This window comes from Polypterus senegalus, chromosome 4 (genome assembly GCF_016835505.1).
Source record: "Polypterus senegalus isolate Bchr_013 chromosome 4, ASM1683550v1, whole genome shotgun sequence".
NCBI lineage: Eukaryota > Metazoa > Chordata > Cladistia > Polypteriformes > Polypteridae > Polypterus > Polypterus senegalus.
Window position 1 is genome coordinate 81,217,955 of NC_053157.1, and position 21,236 is coordinate 81,239,190.

General features: G+C 36.9%; 1 protein-coding gene across 4 annotated transcripts in view; it reads left to right on the forward strand.

The window, feature by feature from the left end:
- Positions 1 to 21,236, forward strand: part of pcm1 (pericentriolar material 1) — a 203,021-nt gene that overhangs the window by 44,698 nt on the left and 137,087 nt on the right. For all 4 annotated transcript variants that reach the window (XM_039750949.1, XM_039750951.1, XM_039750950.1 and 1 more), the window contains exon 5: positions 19,160 to 19,330. In XM_039750949.1, the coding sequence (XP_039606883.1) occupies positions 19,160 to 19,330 (171 nt within the window). The remainder of the gene's footprint in view (positions 1 to 19,159; positions 19,331 to 21,236) is intronic.

A 21,236-nucleotide genomic window follows, 5' to 3' on the forward strand; every position in this document is an offset into this window, starting at 1 on the left:
GGCTAGGGAGGAGGTCTCGCGATAATACATCGTGAGAAGTGGAAAGTCCTGCTGTTCTCTCTCTTCCTGCCTTCAGCTCTTTTAAATCCATTTAACTGGACCTATTCCTACTATTATTGCAACTGTTTACCGCCCCCTATATCAAATAGTGACTTCTGAATGACTTGGCTGTTTTTCTTGCACACTTATCTACTGTTTCATCAAAAATAATTCTTCTGGGGGATTTCAATATACATATGGATAATATCAATGTCCCTATTAGTAGAGACTTTATATCCTGCCTAGAGAGAGACCCACTCTAAAGGACATATCTTGGACTTCATTTGCTGTTCTGGAGTTGGCCCCCTTGATTGTACTGCAGATGAACTCCCCATAACTGATCATTTTCTTATTTCATTCATTGTTAAACTTGCTCTTTCCAATACTAAGCTTTCCTGTCTCATATCTTTCCATAATATTAAGAATATTAACGTGGATTTTCTTTCCTCTAGTATTGATTCCCCTATGGATATTCATAATTTATCCACTCCTGAAGAACTGGTTTCACAATATTAACACTGCACTCTGTGGTATTCTTATGATATTCTTAATTCTCTCACTCCATTAAAAACTAGATCTGTTTCTCTTTTTCTGCTCCCTGTTTTACGCCTGAACTTCGGCTTTTGAAAGCCAAAGGCCAGCAACTTGAACAGTTGTATAAAAAAACTGGACTCTTTGCTCACAAGGAGAAGTACAAAAACCATATAGTTTATTACAAGGACTGTATTGCTCAAACTAAATCTAACTGTTATACTAACTGTTGTATCTAACTGTTATCTTCCAATAACACCAAGTCATTGTTTTCATTACATAACAATATCACACAACCCCTGGATTCTTTACCTTCTCACTTTTATTCAACTGATTTTTGTAATTCCCTTATGTCATTTTTTTAATGAAAAAATCCAAAGTATACACCAGTCTCTTGGTACGGAATCCTCCACAGGGCTTGCAAAATCGCTAGCCCGACGTCCCGGGGCTATTGTGTCTTTCAGTCGGGCTACCAAAATCTATCTCAGCCCTGCCTGTCGGGCTATCATAGGAAGGAAAAATATATGTCAATGTTTTTGCATTCTTTCGCAAATGTAGCTGGGTAATTATGTCATTTTCAGGCATCGATGAGCCACTGTCAATATGTGAAATATTGAAATCGTGTTTGAATTCGCGCTTGTTTTTTACCTTCACATCTCACGAACTGTGTATAGAGAGCGGCAGTACAGATTAGTCAGTGACGGATTAATTGCGCACCAATTCCTCTGACATCGTCTTATCACTCATTAGCTTACTATTCAAACGTGTTAAGTGAAATCTCCCACAGCAAGCTTAAACATGTGATAAAGGTTGATTGTGCAGAGAATTTTAAAAATCGCTGACCGTTGTGTGTGCGTGTGTAAAAATAGATGGATTTACGCAGGTATTTTAGTTCTGCTGAGCCAAATAAGACGGGTCAGGGTGAAGAAGGGACAGCCAAAGAAAAGCCTACCACAAAGCGGAAAAGTTATGACAAATCAGACCATGAGGCAAAAAGAAAGTGCAGCTTTTTGTTTTAATGTACAAAAGAATTTTAGTGGCTGGAATATGACAAGCTAAATGTTCTGCCGGGTGTGTCGTGAGTTTCCCTCGATTTCTGACTTGACAAGCGCCTTTGTTACTGGGACCAGTAATTTTAGGAAAGACCCCATCAGAACCCATGAGAAATCTCGGCATCACAAGAAATGCATTGGTGCTCAGTCTGCAGCATCTTACCCAGAACAAACACCAATTACAAAAAACATACTAAAAATAAACCAAGCACAACAAGAAGTCCTGAAAAAGCTGTTTAGAACAGCGTACTATGTTGCAAAGAGTGAACTACCATTGGCAAAATGTAGCAGTCTTTGCAAACTTTAAAAAGCAAATGGCCTAGATCTTGGTTCCACTTACCTCAATGACCATGCTTGCAGAGAGTTTATTGGAGCAATAGCACAAACTTCAAGAGACCAGATCGAAAAGGAAATTCAAGAAAGCAGGTTCTTATCCATTCTTGCAGATGGCAGTACAGACACTGGTATAATAGAACAGGAGTTGGTTCATGTCAGGTATGTGAGAGATAATGGTGACATATCCACAAACATGATCAAATGTCAGCCAGTCAAGAGTGCAAATGCTGCAGGTATTTTAGAGGCTATTGATGAAGCAGTGAACACCATGGGTTTCCGAGAAGACACAAGGAAAAAGAAAGTAGTGTTTGCAAATTTTGATGGTGCTGCAGTGATGATGGGTGAGAAAACAGGAGTTGCTGGGAGACTGAAACAGAGGATACCCCACATCATAACTATCCATTGTGTGGCACACAAATTAGAGCTAGCCGTGCTGGATAGCGTGAAAGGCTGTAAGTAACTGGTTAAATTTGAAGATACACTGAAAACCATCTTTAAGATGTACTGCTATTCCCCAAAGAAGCGAAGTGAACTGCTAAATGAGAAACTGGCACATTTCAGTGGCCTGAAGAGCACATGGTGGCTTCCAAGCCAGCTGAAATGTCTGAAGGCTGTGGAAAAAAATTACACTCCCACTGTTGTTCATATGAACATGGCAGGAGGAATTGATGTCAAGTCCGAGGATGCAGCCAAGGCTAAGGGGGTGGTGCAGGAAATGAAGGCTGAGAAATTTGTTCGCTTCCTGCATTTCATGTTGGACTACAGTACCATCTTATCCAAGTGCTGTACTGATTTTCAGCATCATAACCTAAACATCACACGAACAAATCAGTTAGTTGAGAGCACTACATCACGCTTACTCAGCCTAAAAACAAAACCAGGAGAATACCAGAAAACCTTGGACACAAAGTTCACAGCGAACGATTATGGTAGCATTTGCTAATGTGGAACTCCGCTCACAAAAAGACCTTTGATGCAGAGATTCAAAAGATTGACAACACAGTCAAGTACATGGACAACAGATTTAAAAATCTGCGTGAAAAGCTTCTCTCTTGTTTCAAGGTTTTTGACCCTTCCACTCTTCCCTACCCCAGAGAAGAGCTGGCAAATTATGGGGATGAAGATGTGGATTATCTTGTCGCACATTTTGCCAGTTTGCTAGATGAGGAAGAGAAAGAGAAAATTCCACAAGAATGGATGGATCTAAAAATGTGGCTTGCAGAACACCGGGGTAGCAAGGTAGATTGCTTGTATAGAGATCTCCTCTCTGAGAATCCAGAACACCTCTCTCATATCTTGTTGCTGGTGAAATTAATGCTGACACTTAGTCCATCAACAGCCATCTGTGAGAGAGGATTTTCTTGCATGAACAAAGTGAAGACAACACATCGTATCTCTCTACACCCTGAAACACTGAATGATTGCATGCCACTCTCCATTAATGGGGAAACATTTGAATATTTTTGCCCTGACAAGTCAATTAGTTTCTGGTTGCTTTCTGGAAAAGGTTCAAGACACCTGGATCATAAAACCCCGACAAGAACAAAGAGCAGTGAAATGGAGGCCGATGCACAGGAAGAGAAAGCTGATGAAGGAGATGCTATGCCCTCAACATTGAGTGGCATTTTCTCATCCGTGACTTCAATGGAAATTTCAGATTCAGAATCTGACACAGACTGATTCATGTTCTACACAGTTCTTACAAGTTCATAGAAATTTCTATTCAATTAGAACCAAATGTTTGAGTTGATGATTGTAATTTTTATACAGTTGTAATTTGTGTTTTAACAATTTTTTGATTGATGTTTTGTTTCCTTTACAATATTATCCATTAAAAATAATCTCTTTTTATTCAGGCTACTTAAATTTATTTTGGGCTACCAAAAACTGAAGTGTGCATGCCCTAAAGGGCTACCAGGGATTTTGAAATTTTGCGAGCCCTGTTCCAGTATTTTCTTTAAATTTCACCCACCTACTCACCTATTTTCCTCTTTTCAGCTTCCTACTCTCTCAGAAATCTCAGATCTCGTCTGCAAGTCTAAGCCATCCACCTGTTAACTGGATCACCTCCCCACAGTTCTGGTTAAAGCCTGCCTCCCGTCTCTGGTCCCCCTTATTTCTGCTATAATTCACTCCTCTCTCACCACTGTTCCTTCATCTTTTAAAACTGCTGCAATAACCCTAATTCTGAAAAAACCTGGTGCCGATCCTACTAATTTCAGTAATTTTCATCCTATTTCTAATTTACCCTTCATTTCCAAAATTCTTTAAAAAATAGTGGCTATTCAGCTTCATTCTCATTTATTTCAAAATAAATGAACAGTTCCAGTCTGGTTTTCACCCTCTCCATAGTACAGAAACCGCACTTAGGAAAATTACTAGCGACCTCCTTATGGCAGCTGATTCTGGTTTAATCACTATTCTCATCCTTTTTCATCTGAGTGTGGCATTTGACACTATTTGTCACACTACTCTTCTTAATAGATTATCTTCGATTGGCATTACCCACACTCCAGTCTCTTTTAGGCCAAACTCAGTTTGTTCAGCTTAAAACGTTTACATCCCAACCCCGCCTCTGTTACTTAAGGTGTGCCCCAGGGTTTTGTCCTGGGGCCCCTACTTTTCATTATTTACCTCCTTCCCCTTGGTAGTATTTTTAGTAAATATAACATCAGCTTCTACTAGAAGTGGGCAGTATGACCAAAATTCTATATCGTGGTATTTTTCTAAGTTATGCCAGTTTCACGGTATTTGTCTGTATTTTTTTCCCATGCATGAGTGGATGTTAACCACATTTTCCACTGCAATTACTGCAGTAGACTGGCAAAGAATAACCTATTCCACTGTCATGAGCATTGTACATTGTACAAAAAAACATTTTAATGTGCACACAAGTATTAATACAGGTTTGCATGGCCCCATAGAGTGATAGTTTTCAAGGGGGTGGCTCTAATAAAGAGAAGGAATCACATTGCATGACAGATGCAGTCAAAATATAGAACCTTTTTATTGAACAAATTTTGCAAAAACTTAAACTATAATTTTAACAACATATTTTCAACCATCCAAAGAGGCATTTAGACTTAGTAAAATATCCAGAGGTGCTTGTCAAAAGTTGTATTACGCTGAACATGTCTTAGTAAAGGAATAAACAGTAAATATTTTTTTGTAAACCAACTTTCTGTTAATGTTAACAATCTCTGTCCACTGACACGTTAAAGTGACTTTTTAAACAACATTACCATCATTAAACTTCGTAATATTTAAACTAATAAATAATAACAATAAAATAAATAATAGTATTATTACTGATAGTTGCAGTATTACTTTAAGACTTCAAGCCCAGGTGCATTACACAGTATTCACCAAATAAAAATAAAAGTGCAACTTGGAGATGACATCTTTACCACCTGAACCATCATTAAGGCAAATTGCATTAATATGGACCTTGCTTCAAGCTAAGCTATATGCATAAATAAGAAAACTGCAATTTGCATGTATAATGCTATTTGTGGTATAGCCCTACGAAATCGTATTGGGGCCACAGTGAACAAAAAAAAATACGGACATAGGGAAGAAAAAAAAACAAACTATATGTTGAGAATAAAGTCGACATGTTGACTTTATTCTCGACATTTCCACTTTATTCTCATAGTTTATTTTATAATTAAAGTAGAATGTCGTAAACTAAACTTCATCCTAAAATCAGTATTTCATTTACTAGATTTTTCTCAAACCCCATCATAAGTTAATGTAGCACATTAAATTGTTTGTGTTAAGTGTTCCCTGACCCAGTTTTTAATCGCTACACGCTTCTTAAACTGACTTCATCCACATGAAGAGGAGACGCAGGCAGGGATTGCCGCACAGAATACATTCACTTCATGATATTCCTGATCTCTGAAAATTTAGCATGCGAAGATATTCACTTGATATCATTTTCAGGATGGAATGCATTTAAGCAGGTATTAAACATGCACAGTAGTGCGGCGGTAGTGCTGCCCCCTCGCAGTAAAGGGTCCCCAGGTGTACGTTCAGTGTAGAGAACTTTATGGCAGGTGTAATGTGCCCCCACATGATTAATACATGCTTTAATGCATTTCATCATGAAAATTATATCAAATATATATTTTAGCATTCTAAATGTTTAGGGAGCAGGAATATCATGAGGTGAATTTATTCTGTGTGGCTATTGTTGCCAGCGCCTCCTGAATACAAGAGGAAGTCAGTTTAAGATGCACATACCGATTTAACATGGCTCGGGGAACACTTAACACCAAGCATTTAATGTGCTATATAACTTATGACGGGGTTTGAAAAAAATCTAGTAAATTAAATATTCATTTTAAGATGAAGTTTAGTTTACGATTTTCTACTTTAATGACAAATTATGATAATAAAGTCAACATATCGTCACACTATTACGCAATAACCAGGTACATTACACTGTATTGAAAAAAAATAAAACAAGTACAACTTGGCTTGCAGTATTATCCAGTAGTATAGAAAAAGTGTTCACACATTTAAACATAATGGTCCACATCCTACCTTTTAAAACCAAAGTATCTACAGGCAAAATGTTCTTCTGTGTCATCATGTTCAACTTTATCATCAGCTACAGCTTCAGTTTTGGAATGTTCTCTGTCCATTTTCGCCACGCTAAACCTACACTACTGCATGCACAGTACTCCGTTACATGCCTATTTAGCGGTGTAGCAGTGAAAAAGAGCCCCTGTAAAAACATCTCTATGATTAGCAGTGTAACAGTGAAAAAGGTCCCCCCTTGAGCAGTTTCCCGCTGTGCCATGTTCTGAACGTCGTTTAGGCAATTTAAACCGGTGTTGTGGTATAAGAAAAATCCATATCATAACAAAAACTAAAAAACAGTTTTCGGTATGAACCGGTATACCGCCCAGCACTAGCTTCTACTGTTTATGCTGATGACACCCAGCTCTACCTTACTAGCAAAACTACTTTTTCTTTTCCACCTTCCTCACTTATTGATTGCATCGCATACATTAAATCCTGGTTTTCTTAAAATTTTCTTAAATTAAATAGTGACAAAACCGAGGTTCTCCTCATTGGTACAAAATCAGAATTATCCAAAACTGATCATTTTTCATTTGTTATTTATAATTCCTCTGTCTGGGTGTCATCCATGGTAGTACTCTGTCTTTTCAGTCCACCTGCATAACATTAATTGTATTCACCCCCCCTCACTCCCCACACCACTGCTATCATTGTTCATAACCTTGTCACTTTTTGTCTGTATTTCTTGCATATCTTTTTATAAGCTTCAACTGGTCCAGAATTCAGCTGCTCAAATCCATTACTAGAACCCCTCTATTCACCATATCACCCCTGTCTTGCAGCAGCTTCACTGGCTTCCGGTTAAGTTCCGTATTGAATTCAAAGTTCTTCTGTTGACTAAGTCTGTCCACAACCTTGCCCCTCCATATCTGTATGACCTCCTCCATGTTGCCATTCCCTCCCGCACCTTTAGATTCTTTTCCTTCATTCACTTGATTGTCCCTTTCCTCTGTCTTGCCACCATCTGGCTCTGGAACTCACTACCATCTGAGCTTAGAAATATTGAATCATTCTCACTTTTCAAATCTAAACTTAAAACTAATTTGTTTAGGACTGCTTTTTCTCTGACTACAATTGCTCTGGCTGATTTTAAATTTTGTATTTTAGTTTTGTTTATAATGTCTGTTATATGTATTGTTCAGTGTCCTTGAGTGTAGATCGGTGACTACGAATAAATAAAATGTATTATTATTATTATTTCATGTCATGTACAGAAACAGAGCAGGATGAGTCATGTGGAGCTGCAGGCAGTCAAATGATGGGCGGCATATTGTCACAATCAAAGTGGACATAGAAAATATAAGGCTGGTCTCTAAGGGAAATTGAAGATGGTATTGAGTTGATTTTACTTTGTAGTCCCTAAATATCCCCCATCCCTGCAAAGTTTGCACAAATCATTACAGCTGCTTAATTCTGTCTCTAGTTTGCTCGTATACTGATGTTTAGCCACTTTAATTGCTTTTCTGACTTTGTATCTACATCAGATGTACATTTCCATATCGCTGTTTTGAAATGCACCTCTGCTTGCCTTCATCTGATGTCAGAGGTGATCCACAGTTTCTTATTGTAAAATATGCAAATTTTTTTCATGCACACACATTTTTGATGAATCCCATTATGACAGCCGCATACTTGAACACATCTGATTAGTAGTCTTAAAGTAAGCCCCGGTTTATACAATCAAAACAGTCCTGGAGCTTTGCCTGTTTCTTTAGTCCACTACTTCATTTTATTTTATTATTTCTTTTTTTTGTGCTGCTGCTTTGTTTCATTCTCTGGTTGTATGCTGGCAAAAGGAATACAGGTAGTCTCCAGGTGACGGACATCCGACTTACGAACAGGGCTGCAGCTGCGACGCATGCGCCTCAGTAACTGCAGCTCCGTTATCTTTGGCCTAAGGACACTGCAAATGGTGGCTGGACGGACGCTGGAGCGGGGCGATTTCGCTGCCCGCGCAGTGTAGTGTCCCTCGGGCGGCATGCGATTTTACTGCCCGCCCACCAGACACAGCTGCCCCATTAGTTCTCAGAGGGCGGCTGGTAATGCTGCAAGCGGTGCATGGACAGAGGCTGCAGGGGGGCGATTTCGCTGCTTGTGCAGTGTAGTGTCCCTCGGGCGGCTCCGGTGGCAAGCGGTTTCACTGTCCGCCCACCACACATGGCTGCCCAGTTCGTTCTCGGTGAGCGGCTGGTAATGCCGCAAGCGGTGACCTGGTTGTGGCTGAACGGGGCTGCGAGGAGTAGCATTGTACTGTGCATCGGATGGCTGCCTATTGAATGGGGGCGATTCACTACCCGCCTTTGGCCACACCGTGCTTGTTCTCGGTGGGCAGACGCTGAAGGCAGCATACTGTAGTTGAGGTGACTGTGAGGTGGGCTGGTGATGAACCCATTCATTCTCAATAGCAAGCCTGCTTGTACTGTTACATACATAGCAGGAAGTTGTCTCTTGTCAGTCCATCAGACGTGTTGACGACTGGTGCTTTCCTGCTGTGATAGCATGTACAGTGCTGTGCAGAAGAGCTCATCTTATCTTTTGTCTTCACCTTTCAACAGTGTCTCTGAAACACATCTGATCAAGTGCTGGTGATACAGTAAAGAAGAGAAAAACCATCACAATTGGAAATAAAGTAGAAATAATTAAAAGGGCAGAGAGAGGTGAAACTCAATCATTCATTGGCAGGGCACTTGGTTACAGTCGGTCAACAATAGCATTTATTAAATTTATGTACCTGTTCCGACTTGCATACAAATTCAACTTAAGTACAAACCTACAGTCCCTATCTCATACGTAACCCGGGGACTGCCTGTACTGTCAGATGATCAGAACGTGGGGTGGAAAAAAGTGCAGTGTCAGAGAGTTTACTGGGAAAAGTATGTCCATATTGAAAGTAATTTTAAACGTAAAAGTTGATTCCTTCCATTATGATTCTCTTATCTCAGATTTTTTTTTTTTTAATTTTGTTGTAATCATTCTATACAAATTGATACATTTTTACAAAAAATAGGATTGAAAACAAGTTGCCCCCCACCCCTGGGAGAGAGCATGGCCAACGGAGTAAAACTTGAGGCTTGTAAACATACCTAAATTAATGGGTTTAATAGGGCAATAGAGATGAATGAAGAAGAAAAAGAAATTTGGAGATAATTGCTTCCTCTGTGCATTAAGAGCTTATTCTAAAATATTATTGATTAGATCCTGCCAGGTTTTGAAAAAATTCTGATCCTCCAACTGAATATTTGATTTTTTAAAATTTTAAATAGTATAAAACATCGGTTTCCCACTGACTTAAAAGAGGAGAGTTAGGATTCTTCCAATTTAGCAAAATAAGTCTGCGTGCCAAAAATGTAGTGAATGCAATCACAGTTTGTTTGTCCTTCTCTATTTTAAACCCATCTGGAAGAACACTAAACACAGCTGTTAATGGGTTAGGAGGGATTGTGACACCGAGGCTGTCTGAAAGGCACTTAAAAATTTTGTTCCAAAATGATGTTAATTTGTTGCAGGCCCAAACCCTGTGAGGCTGGGACTTGATTTCAGTGTTTGCAGGTTGGATCTTGCCCTGGAAACATTTTGGATAGTTTTAAGCGAGACAGATGTGGTGAGACAGATGTGCTCAATATATAATTTTGAGATGAATAATTGTATGGTTTCGCATATGGAGCTCGAGTAATTTCTGTGCATTACTACCTTCCACTCCTTTTCTGATATATTGATTAAGAGATCTTTTTCCTATTGTCCTCTTGGATCTTTGAAAGGGAGGGACTGTAAAATAATTTTATATATTGCTGAAATGGTGTCTAAATCCTTGAAATTGAGCAATATTTTTTCCAGTGTGGAGGAGGGTGCAAGATGTGGAAAATCCGGCAGGTTCTGTTTAACAGAGTTCCTAATTTTGAAGATAGTGAAAGAAATGTTTAGCTGGAGAGTTAAATTTGGAATGTAATTGTTCATAGGATGCAAATATGTTGTTTATATAAAGATCTCTAAGCAATTTAATCCTAAATCTTTTCCAGATATTAAAAACTGCATATATTTGCGAGGGTTGAAAGAGTTGGTTCTCTTGCAGAGGTGCCACAGATAAAAGATTCTCCATCTTGAAATACTTTCTACATTGGTTGCATGTTCTGTTTGAGTGAAGTACAATTTGGTTATTAGTATATTGCCGATAACTTGCATTTATTGGTGCGCAAAGCAGGGAATATAAAGAAGTACTGCAGGATTTTACTTCTATTGTGGACCAAGCCTGTGTATGTTCATCTATTTCTGTCCAGGTTTTTATAGCTTGTATGTTTGCTGCCCAGTAATAAAACTGAAAGTTAGGTAGAGCCATGCCACCTTCTGCCTTAGGTACGGTGCATCTGGAAAGTATTCACAGCACATCACTTTCTCCACATTTTGTTATGTTACAGCCTTATTCCAAAATGGATTAAATTCATTTTTTCCTCAGAATTCTACACACAACACCCCATAATGACAACGTGAAAAAAGTTTACTTGAGATTTTTGCAAATTTATTAAAAATAAAAAAATTGAGAAAGCACATGTACATAAGTATTCACAGCCTTTGCCATGAAGCTCAAAATTGAGCTCAGGTGCATCCTGTTTCTTCTGATCATCCTTGAGATGTTTCTGCAGCTTAATTGGAGACCACCTGTGCTAAATTTGGTTGATTGGAAGTGATTTGGAAAGGCACACACCTGTCTATATAAGGTCCCACAGTTGACAGTTCATTTCAGAGCACAAAACAAGCATGAAGTCAAAGGAATTGTCTGTAGACCTCTGAGACAGGATTGTCTCGAGGCACAAATCTGGGGAAGGTTACAGAAAAATTTCTGCTGCTTTGATGGTCCCAATGAGCACAGTGGCCTCCATCATCCGTAAGTGGAAGAAGTTCGAAACCACCAGGACTCTTCCTAGAGCTGACCGGCCATCTAAACTGAGCGATCGGAGGAGAAGGATCTTAGTCAGGGAGGTGAACAAGGTCATTCTGTCAGAGCTCCAGAGGTCCTCTGTGGAGAGAGGATAATCTTCCAGAAGGACAACCATCTCTACAGCAATCCACCAATCAGGCCTGTATGGTAGAGTGGCCAGACGGAAGCCACTCCTGCAGTTTGCCAAAAGGCACCTGAAGGGGTCTCAGACCATGAGAAACCAAGTCTGATTATTATCTTATTAGCTGCAAAGGGGGATTAATTTAGGAATCAAAATTTCCCATTCCTCTAGTCTTTGCTATAGTGACAATAAAAAACCTGTCCGATTCCTTCTTTTTTTTAATAGAGGTTGATCTTTCCTATTTAGATGGGTTACCCTTCAGACATACTGTATTTTATTTTGGGCAGCTAATGTAAGCACTTATTTCCTTTTTAGTTCGTGATTGAAACCTTTTAACGCTGCAGCTTGTCAACTTTGGGAGAGAAAAAAAGATCAATATTATACAGCTTTGGTATTGTAAAATACTGAATTGTAGAATTCATTTTTTAAGATCAGTTTGAAATCAGTAATTGTTTTTTAGGCAAGATTTCTCTTTTCACACAGTTGAGCCTTAACAGATCTGTATAAAACAGTTAAAGAGTCCCTGTCCTCTGGTGGCATGCCTGAAACACGCTTACCCTGACAACAGTGAATAATAAAGTAAAATAAGTAATATTTATTTATAAGGCGCATTTAAAAACTGCATTCATTGAAAAAGCACTGTAGATACAAAGAATAATAAAATTAATACATATTGAAAAATTATCAAGAAAAATAAAACATGTCTGCAATATTCATTAAGAATCCATGAGGGCTTTGAGTGTATAAATAAGTCTTAAGCCTAAATGTAAAAGCAGAAATGGAGAAAGCACACTTAAATGCTTGATCATATTTTTGTGTTAAACATGTTAGTGGCACATGCAGCATTTGTGTGGTTGTTGATCTAAGAGACTTAGGAACTTAATAAGGGCAGAGAAAATGTAAAATATAGGTTGTCACCATCCCATTTACAGCTATAAACAAAAAATAAAAAAACAAAGCAATAAGATTTTAAAACAAATTATATACTGAATAGAAACAAAGAGTGAAGTAATGTGTTTGCACTTTTTAATGCCAGTTGTGATATAATGCATGAATGACATTTTCAAGATCCTGATGTGGCAAAATTGATTTAATTCTAGAAATAAATCTTAACTAATAAAAACTACTTTCAACAACCCAACCAATTTCTCAAAATTAAGTGTGGAGTTAAAAATTACACCAAAATTGTTGGCATGATATGACACACAAGAGACAAGATGACCTAAATTTCTAAAAGCATGTTTACTGGATTTGAAGGGGCTAAATAAAATAACCTCAGTTTTATCAATATTATACTGGAGAAAGTTAATATCCATTCTGCCTTTGATATCCATTAAACAATCAAAATGAAGCCATTAAAGACTCAGATTTCAATGAGAAATACAGCTGTAGGTTGTCTGTATAAAAGTGAAAGGAATTATTATACTTTATGATGGTGTTGCCAAGAATGAGAACAAAAAGGGACACTGCCTCAAAACTGACCCTTGAGAAACCCTGCAAGGAATAGGTGTAGAAGGGGAATAAAACTCACCTTGTGCTGCTAAAATGTCCTGTGCAACAGGTAAACCAATTTAATGCAGTACCTTTAATAGCCTTAAAAGAGAAATAAGAATACTATTATCTGTTGTTATTTTCAGTACTATAATGAGTATTAGCATCTTGAAATGGTAACAGTTGATGAACAATTGTCTATTTTTGGAAAGAAATGGTAATTTAGAACAGGGATGATAATTATTAAAAACCCTACTATTCTGATTGTTTTTTTGAGCAAGTGCTGAACTGTACTGCAAGTTTGAAACATTTAGGAATAGTTCCAGAGTCTAAACAAGAATTTATAATACATTAAATACTTGGGACAGTTACATCAAAACTTTCTTACAATATGGGAAGGTACAACATAACTAGTTGTAATTGTAAGTTTAATTTCTAAGACTATTTCTTAAACTGGACAATGAAACAGGTTCAAATTTATTATAAACAGAAGAAACAACTATACAGAGAAAAAGATCACATACAGTAGAAGATAACTGATGTTTCCTATTTTCATAATAGAAAATGTCAACTCCTTGCTGGTTTTAGCAGGTGCATCAAAATCAAGGTAAGCAGGAGGATTCAGGAGTGAGTTAATAGTACTTAACAAAATTTTAGATTTGTGAGAGAGTACTGAGGATATCTGGGAAATATTTGTCCTCAGATTTTTGTAAGCTGTCTGATAATAAAACATTTTTTTAAAATGTCTATGGATACTGCAAGATGGTCCTTACTCCATTTCCATTCAGCTTCCCGGCAATAACGTTTAAGTTAGGACACAGCATCAGCCGACCATAGCTGTGTCAAAGGTGGAACAACACAAGATAAAAATTCTGAGAACTCAGTCATAAAATTATTGTTGCGTATTATAAACCAAAGCACAAAGTAAAGGAGTGGGTATGGAGTCAGTTTCAACAGCCAGGACCTCAAATGTAGAAAAGGTTCTGAAAGAAAGTATATATCATTTAAAACACTTTTTAAAATCCATAGTTGGCCCACCCCCTTTTCCGGCATATTTAGGGGTGTTAATAAAATAACATTTTGGACAGAAATCATCAAGAATAGACAACTCACCATGTTTGATCCACATATCTGTTAAGATATAAATAGTCCAAATCTTGACTAAAAATTGTTAAAAATTAAAGTTTTGTTAAATGCAGACCTAGCATTGATAAAGGCCATTTTTTTCCAGAAATACTGATTGCCAGTTCTTGAGTAGGCTTATGTGGCGCACATTCCAGTAAGAGAAGAAAATGGATATTCATGCCACCACTTTGGAGGCGCAGTCTCACTAAAACAAAACAATCTGGTACGGAAGTACAATTTGTGATGATAGGCAGGTGAAATGCTTATCTCTGTTCCCAGGAGTGTTCTGACAGTTGCTGAAAATAATGGTAAATACTAGTTATCATTTATGCTCCAAGCAAAATGTTCAAAGGATGAAAATAAAGTAATACACAATAATAATAAGTTTAAATCGGTAAAGAAAAAATAAAAAGTGAAAGATGAAAAAACTCAACTAAATGGTAGCTCACTAAACTAAGGCTGGAGTTATACTTCACGCAACACATGCTGCAGCGGACGCTCCTGCTCTGCGAGCGTTGTAGTGTTTATACTTGCGTGCATACTTTACGTAAATCTGGAGAAATCTAACAGGTGGCAGTGCGAGATATTATCACGGTGAGAACAGGTTCGGCTTCTCTGCGTTGTGAATTGCCTAGAACACCTATTAAATTCCGATGACACCTTACCGCAATATCTCTATAAAGGATGTTTATTGATTAAATCCATCAATCCAGGGATGTGTCCATTCTAGCAAGCATTGGGCACGAGTGAGAAACAATCCCTGGACGAGGCCTCAGCTCATCGCAAGGTGAATACAAGCTTACACATACACTAGCATCATTTTAGTGGCACCAAATCCCCAAATCTGCATATCTTTGGAAGAAAACCGGAGCACAGTGTGGAATACAAGCAGGAAATACCAGCGACATAACTCCCTGCGAGACAGCAGTGCTACCGCTCCGCCACCGTGTCACCCTCATGTGTGTAATTATTCCCCCATGTGTGTAATTATTAACAGTATTCATTATTTAAATGAAATTATATGTAAAATGTAACATACACACTTTAATGCATTTCATCATGAAAGTGATATAAAGTATAAATTTAAGGATTCTAAATGTGCAGAGAGTTGGAATATCATACATTTAATTTGTTCTGTGTGGTAATCTATTGCTGCTTGCCACTGCTGTCTGGTCCAAAAAGCTTGTAGCAATTAAAAACTGGGATGACGTTTATGATGGTCTGCTTTAATGATAAAGTAAACTACGAGGTTAAAGTAGACATTTCGAGATTAAAGCCGAAATTTCCACTTTAATCACAAAATACACGTTTTCACCGTGTCCTTTATTTTTTTCTCCGTGGCTCAAATACAATGCTATACATTATGTTGCAGTTGCGAAGTTGCAGAAAAAAAAGACGGCACAAAAGATGTATGTGAGACTTTTAAAATGTATCGTGTCATTACGATCAGGAATATGCGATGCTTGAATATAAAAGCACCACGAATGCATCTGTATGTTGGCATTTTGCTTCACCACATCGACCCATTCAACAAACAGTGAAGCACACACATCAATCCCGGTAGGATCTGCATAGAGGCTTTCTGTCACATGTACATATTAAACAGAGACTCTGACGTCACGTTCCGACTTTTAGCACACTGCGCCCCCCGACTTTTTGCTGGTACTGCAACTCGCGACCTGCTCAGAGTATGTGTGAAATAAACGCTGGGAACGTGTGGCAGCCATGATGCGGGCGCGTACACGCTCTGAGCGTGAAGTATAAATGAGCCCTAAGACACATTTCACTAATATTTGACTTGTATCTTATGAGAGATGTTGGATGTTAAATCAAAGTGTAGTAATATTAAACAGATAATATAAAAGGTGCAAAAGAGTAGGTTTAAGTAAGGTACTGAAAGCAAAGGAAGTTAAAGTGGTAATGGTAAGGCATTGTAATACAAAACAAAAAAAAAAACAAAAGCAAAAAAAGGGAATGCTATAGACAAATACTATTTTAGCATTTTCAAAAAGGAGAATAATTTAAGTTTAATAAGAGGTAATACCGATTTTATTTAAGGACTTTTATATATCATATACAGTGCTTTCTACTTTTATAAGTAGAAAGGTTGTTAAGAATATAACTACAGTCATCCAGTTTCTGGCTGGAATCTGGTGCCTATCGGAATGCACTAAGCAAATTGCAGAACCTAACCCTTGACAGGATGCCAACATCACATTCTGTAGATCCAACAACAGAATGCTCCGAAAGGAAATTTATTTACTGTAATTCTTGGATGAAGAATTGGCCAGACATATGTGAATGTTTGGACACACAAAGCATATCTCTCCAATCATAGGAACTTTGAAGTTTTAATGGAACCATGTAATCTTAGAGAAGCGGAGTTAACAGGGCTAGTGGTTGCTGAAATGACATGCCTAATAACGATTCAACAAACATTAAATTTGTAATACTTTTTTTTTTTTTCCTTTTTTAAACCAAGTAATGAATATTAGTATACCAAGTAAAATTTAACTAAGCTTCTATGTCACATATTTGAGTGATACGCTACCGGCCAAAGGTTTTAGAATACCTCAGTTTTTTCAGTTTTTATGTAAATGCACACAGTTTAATGTCTTAATGTTTTATGAAATCAAGGAATAGTACAAATAAACAATGGCAAATAAAAACATAAGTCAAGGAATCATTAAGCATACAAAATTGTATTCAGATTTTTGATTCATCAAAGTAGCCACCTTTTGCTGATATTTTGCCAGTCATCAACTGTCATCAAAAGAACCCCAGTCTATATCACACTTTCCCCTTCATGTTTGACAGTTGTGACACACACTGAGTAGCCATCGTTTCACCAACTCGACGGCGTATAAATGCCCTCCGTGATGAACTGAACATTTCAAATTTTGATTAATCTGTACGTACATCTTTTTTAGTGTGCAGTAGTCCATAGTCAGTATTTCAAGACACTGTTTTGTCCTTTAAGGAATGGCTTTCTTACTGCCACTTACTCTGTCAAATCTGCAGCACAAAGTCTCCTCATCACAGCAGAAACTGAGGCTTGCTGACAAACCCCGTTAAGCTGTGCTTGAAGCTGTTGTGCCATGAGGTGCCGGTCACATAAGCTGGTGACTCTCAAGCATTTTGTCTTCTGATTGGGTTGTGACTTTGAGTCTTCCAGATCTCTTACTATCAGAGTTTCTTCCAGTTACCAATTGCCTTTGGATTGTGTAGGACACCATTCTCACTGACACTTTGATTTTTTTGTAATTTCTGTAAATAAAAGGCCTACACTTTTAATGGTAGTAGAGTTCTGTCTTATTTCATTTAATTGCCATTTTCTTGCAATTATCACTGGAATGTATATCTTTCCGTAGTGTAATATTGTCTAAGAAATGCTTCAGAGTGTGTAGTAACACTGTTCCAGCTCTGCTTTAAGACAGACCGAGGGTTTTTAAGTAATCAACAGCAGTCAGACATCTGTGCAAATTGTTTGGTTCAACTTGTAAGTCTTAATTTACTTTAATTACTGCAGATCATCTGTAGATTTTAACCTAATAGGTGATCCCTTAAGATGACCCATTTTTAATATTCTGAAGTTTTTTTTGTTTTTTTTCTTCTTCATCTTTTGCTAACCTAAACTTTAAATGTAAACCTGTGGTAGTTTACTGCTTACCTTTTCACCATTTTTAGTCATTCTTTGCATTTTACCTTATTAAATTTGAATAAAAACTGTGGAGTTCTGAAACTTTTGGTCATTAGTGTATTTAAGTTTTTAAGGCTTTTGTTTTCATATGTGGACAGATGTAATTTTGAGGACTGGTTGTGGGCTGCCTGTGAGCTTTGGTAATACTTGAGTTGCAGAGATTTTAAATGGTACTTGAAGCTTTTCAGTGCAATTGCTATACTTTTTGTAAAAGTTAAAAAAAAAAAAATACAAACTATAAATTCATATGACTCAAAGATGAAAGTTTCTACATGTAGAAATTTCATAATTCCTTTTTTAAATCTTAAACAGGTACAAACTTTTTTTTTAATCTAAATTCATCATAAACTATATTAGATTTACATTTGGTGTAAGTAGTTCGTGGAGTTTAATCTAGACTAGAGAGTAAAGTAGGTTCAAATAACTCTGAAATGCATGATCATTATTTTTTTACTTATTTTTGTTTCAGAAATTTCATAAAGAAAATTTTAATTTGTGTTTGAATGTTGATTTCTTTCTCTGTCAGTGTTGTACTACGTTGCTTACAATTTAGTTTATATAGGTTGATGTCTGTGAGAGCGCAGAGAAGCTCAGATGGACAGACAAAGAATAGCAAGATGCCACAATTCTGAGAGGCTTCAGTTTGCTGTGTGAAGTTATGTTCTTAAGTACTGTCCTAAACTTTTTTTGCACAACTCTTGCAAACCTCAAATCTAAAATCACAAAAAGATGTACTTAGTTTAACTCAATTTTGTTTTGAAATATCCTTTTTTAATTAAAATCCTCTATAGTGTAATTACTTGGATTGTTGCCCAGGGAAGTATTTTCTGTTTCACCAAGCTATCATTAATGAATATATTTATTTTCAGCTATGACAAAATATTACAGTTGAGTTTGACCAGTTTTGGAAAGCTTTCTTTGTTTCCTCAAGGTCTTAATCCTTCTCTTACTGTACCTGGAAGGCAGGTTGAGTTCCTAATGTTTCTAAGAGCAATGTGCTTTATAATAGTTCCAATTTCTCCCTTTTGTCCTTCTTTCTATTGACCAATCAGGTGTGTTCCATTACATTTCTAAGTAGAAAACCGCTTACTCTAAGGTATTTGTATTAATTGTATTACTGAAATTGTAATTAAATAATTAAGGGCATTTACTATCAAACCAAAGTGAACTCATTCAAAAGTTAGTGCAGAAATAGTTCATATCTCTCAACAAATTAATAATTAAAATATTTTTGCATTTAGATTGTTAGCCGTCTTATCCAGATCCGGGAATATATTGCAAAAGCCAGCTCAATGCGTGATGACCTTGTGGAAAAAAATGAAATTTCAGCTAATGTGGAGCGACTTTCCCATCTCATCGATGATCTTAAAGAGCAAGAGAAGGCCTACCTGAAACTGCTACAAAAGATGTTGGTGAGCAAGTAAATATTCTTTATGCCCTCTGGCCTGATTAGATTTGTACTAAATGCCCTCTGGCTTGACTAGATTTGTACTAAAATGAGGACTTGTTTTTTGCACTATGGTAATGCAGCAATAAGTATTTATGAATTGTGTTGCAACAGTGTAAAGGCTTGTATAGTGTTAATGCAGATATGTTGGTTTTAAAATGGGGCAATAGACCTTCATAAATTTGTATTTGCTAAAATGAATGCATTCTTGGAAAACTTAAGGTTGATTAGAGCAAATGTTCATAAATAGCATTTTAGAAAGGGATATAATTCCCTTTGGCTGAAACTATATACACTTATCTCCCAAAAATGAATTGGTGGCATTGCAGCAGAAGAATCTTGCTTTTCTTGTGCTTTATTTATGTGCTGATTTTTCTTAAGTAGCAGTCTTCTTTCATTATGCTGCATCCACGTCACTAATACTGTAGGTTTCTATACACCATTTTACCATTTTGTTATCCAGGTTATTCAGTAAGTGGTTAACAAGAATATTTCACAAGATTAATTCGATGTGGTAAAGGTGTAACAGTAGGAGGTTTATAGTTAGATTTTGGGGGAGTATCGCTCTGTGGAGACCTTATTGCCGTGATAAAACCAGTTTCATACAAACTGCATTGTTTCCTGGGATTGTATAAGTGAGACAGTGTGAACAAATATGTTGGCATATTTTGGGAAGTTGTACATTCTAGTAGTGAAATTTTCAGGATGGTACTATCTATTTACATTCCTTTTAAAATTTATGTAAGCAATGGCCATTTTGACACTTTGTCTACTGCTTAACAAGCCCTGTAAGCTCACAGTATACCCAAAGATTACTGAGGAGATAACTACATTAATTCAACCTAAATTTTATATGGATATGGAGCAAACTATTTGTGACATTGTTGTAAGTGAACTAACTGCCTTAAACATCAAACGTAATGTTCTTCTAAGGTCAATGTTTTGTCTTTGCAAAAGATTAAAATTTATCATCTGTATATTTTTGTGCTCCATTTTTTAAAATTTTATAAATTTCTTTTTTTTTTTTTAAAATGCACACACCCCAGGTTTTACTGTTGCCATTTATGGTCATACTGTTAATGCCTGATTGATATCCATACATTTTTGTTTCAGTGTCAATACATAAATGTTTGCAATGAAGGAAGAGATGTAGACAATGAAAATATGATGGCTTTCATTTTATACTGCTCGTTTACCTTATAAATCATTACATTTATCTGCTGTGCAACAAAGTATGTTTTCATTTAAATACTGCAAAAAATCAAAGCAACTCTGTGCAAAGGTGATTGAAAAGCACAAGTGAGGTGAAGGATAAAGGAAAATATCCAAGCTACTGGATTATCTTTTCATTTAAAAATGGAAATAGTATGCACAGCTGTGTGTGTATATATATATATATATATAATATAATATAATTTAAACCATGTTAGCTGTTATTTTAGAGTTAATGTGAGGGTTTGTGTAAGGACCTCTCACTTTATCCTTGCTTCCACAGTATCTGATGCTTTGTAGTATATCCTTCACATAACAGGTGAATCTACCATGTATACAGTGGGTAAGGAAAGTGTTCAGACCCCCTTCAATTTTTCACTCTTTGTTATATTGCAGCCGTTTGCTAAAATCATTTAAATACATTTTTTCCCTCATTAATGTACACACAGCACCCCATATTGACAGACAAAAAAAAAGAATTTTTGAAATTGTTGCAGATTTATTAAAAAGAAAACTGAAATATCACATGGTCCTAAGTATTCAGACCCTTTGCTCAGTATTTAGTAGAAGCACCCTTTTGAGCTAATACAGCCATGAGTCTTCTTGGGAAAGATGCAACAAGTTTTCCACACCTGGGTTTAGGGATCCTCTGCCATTCC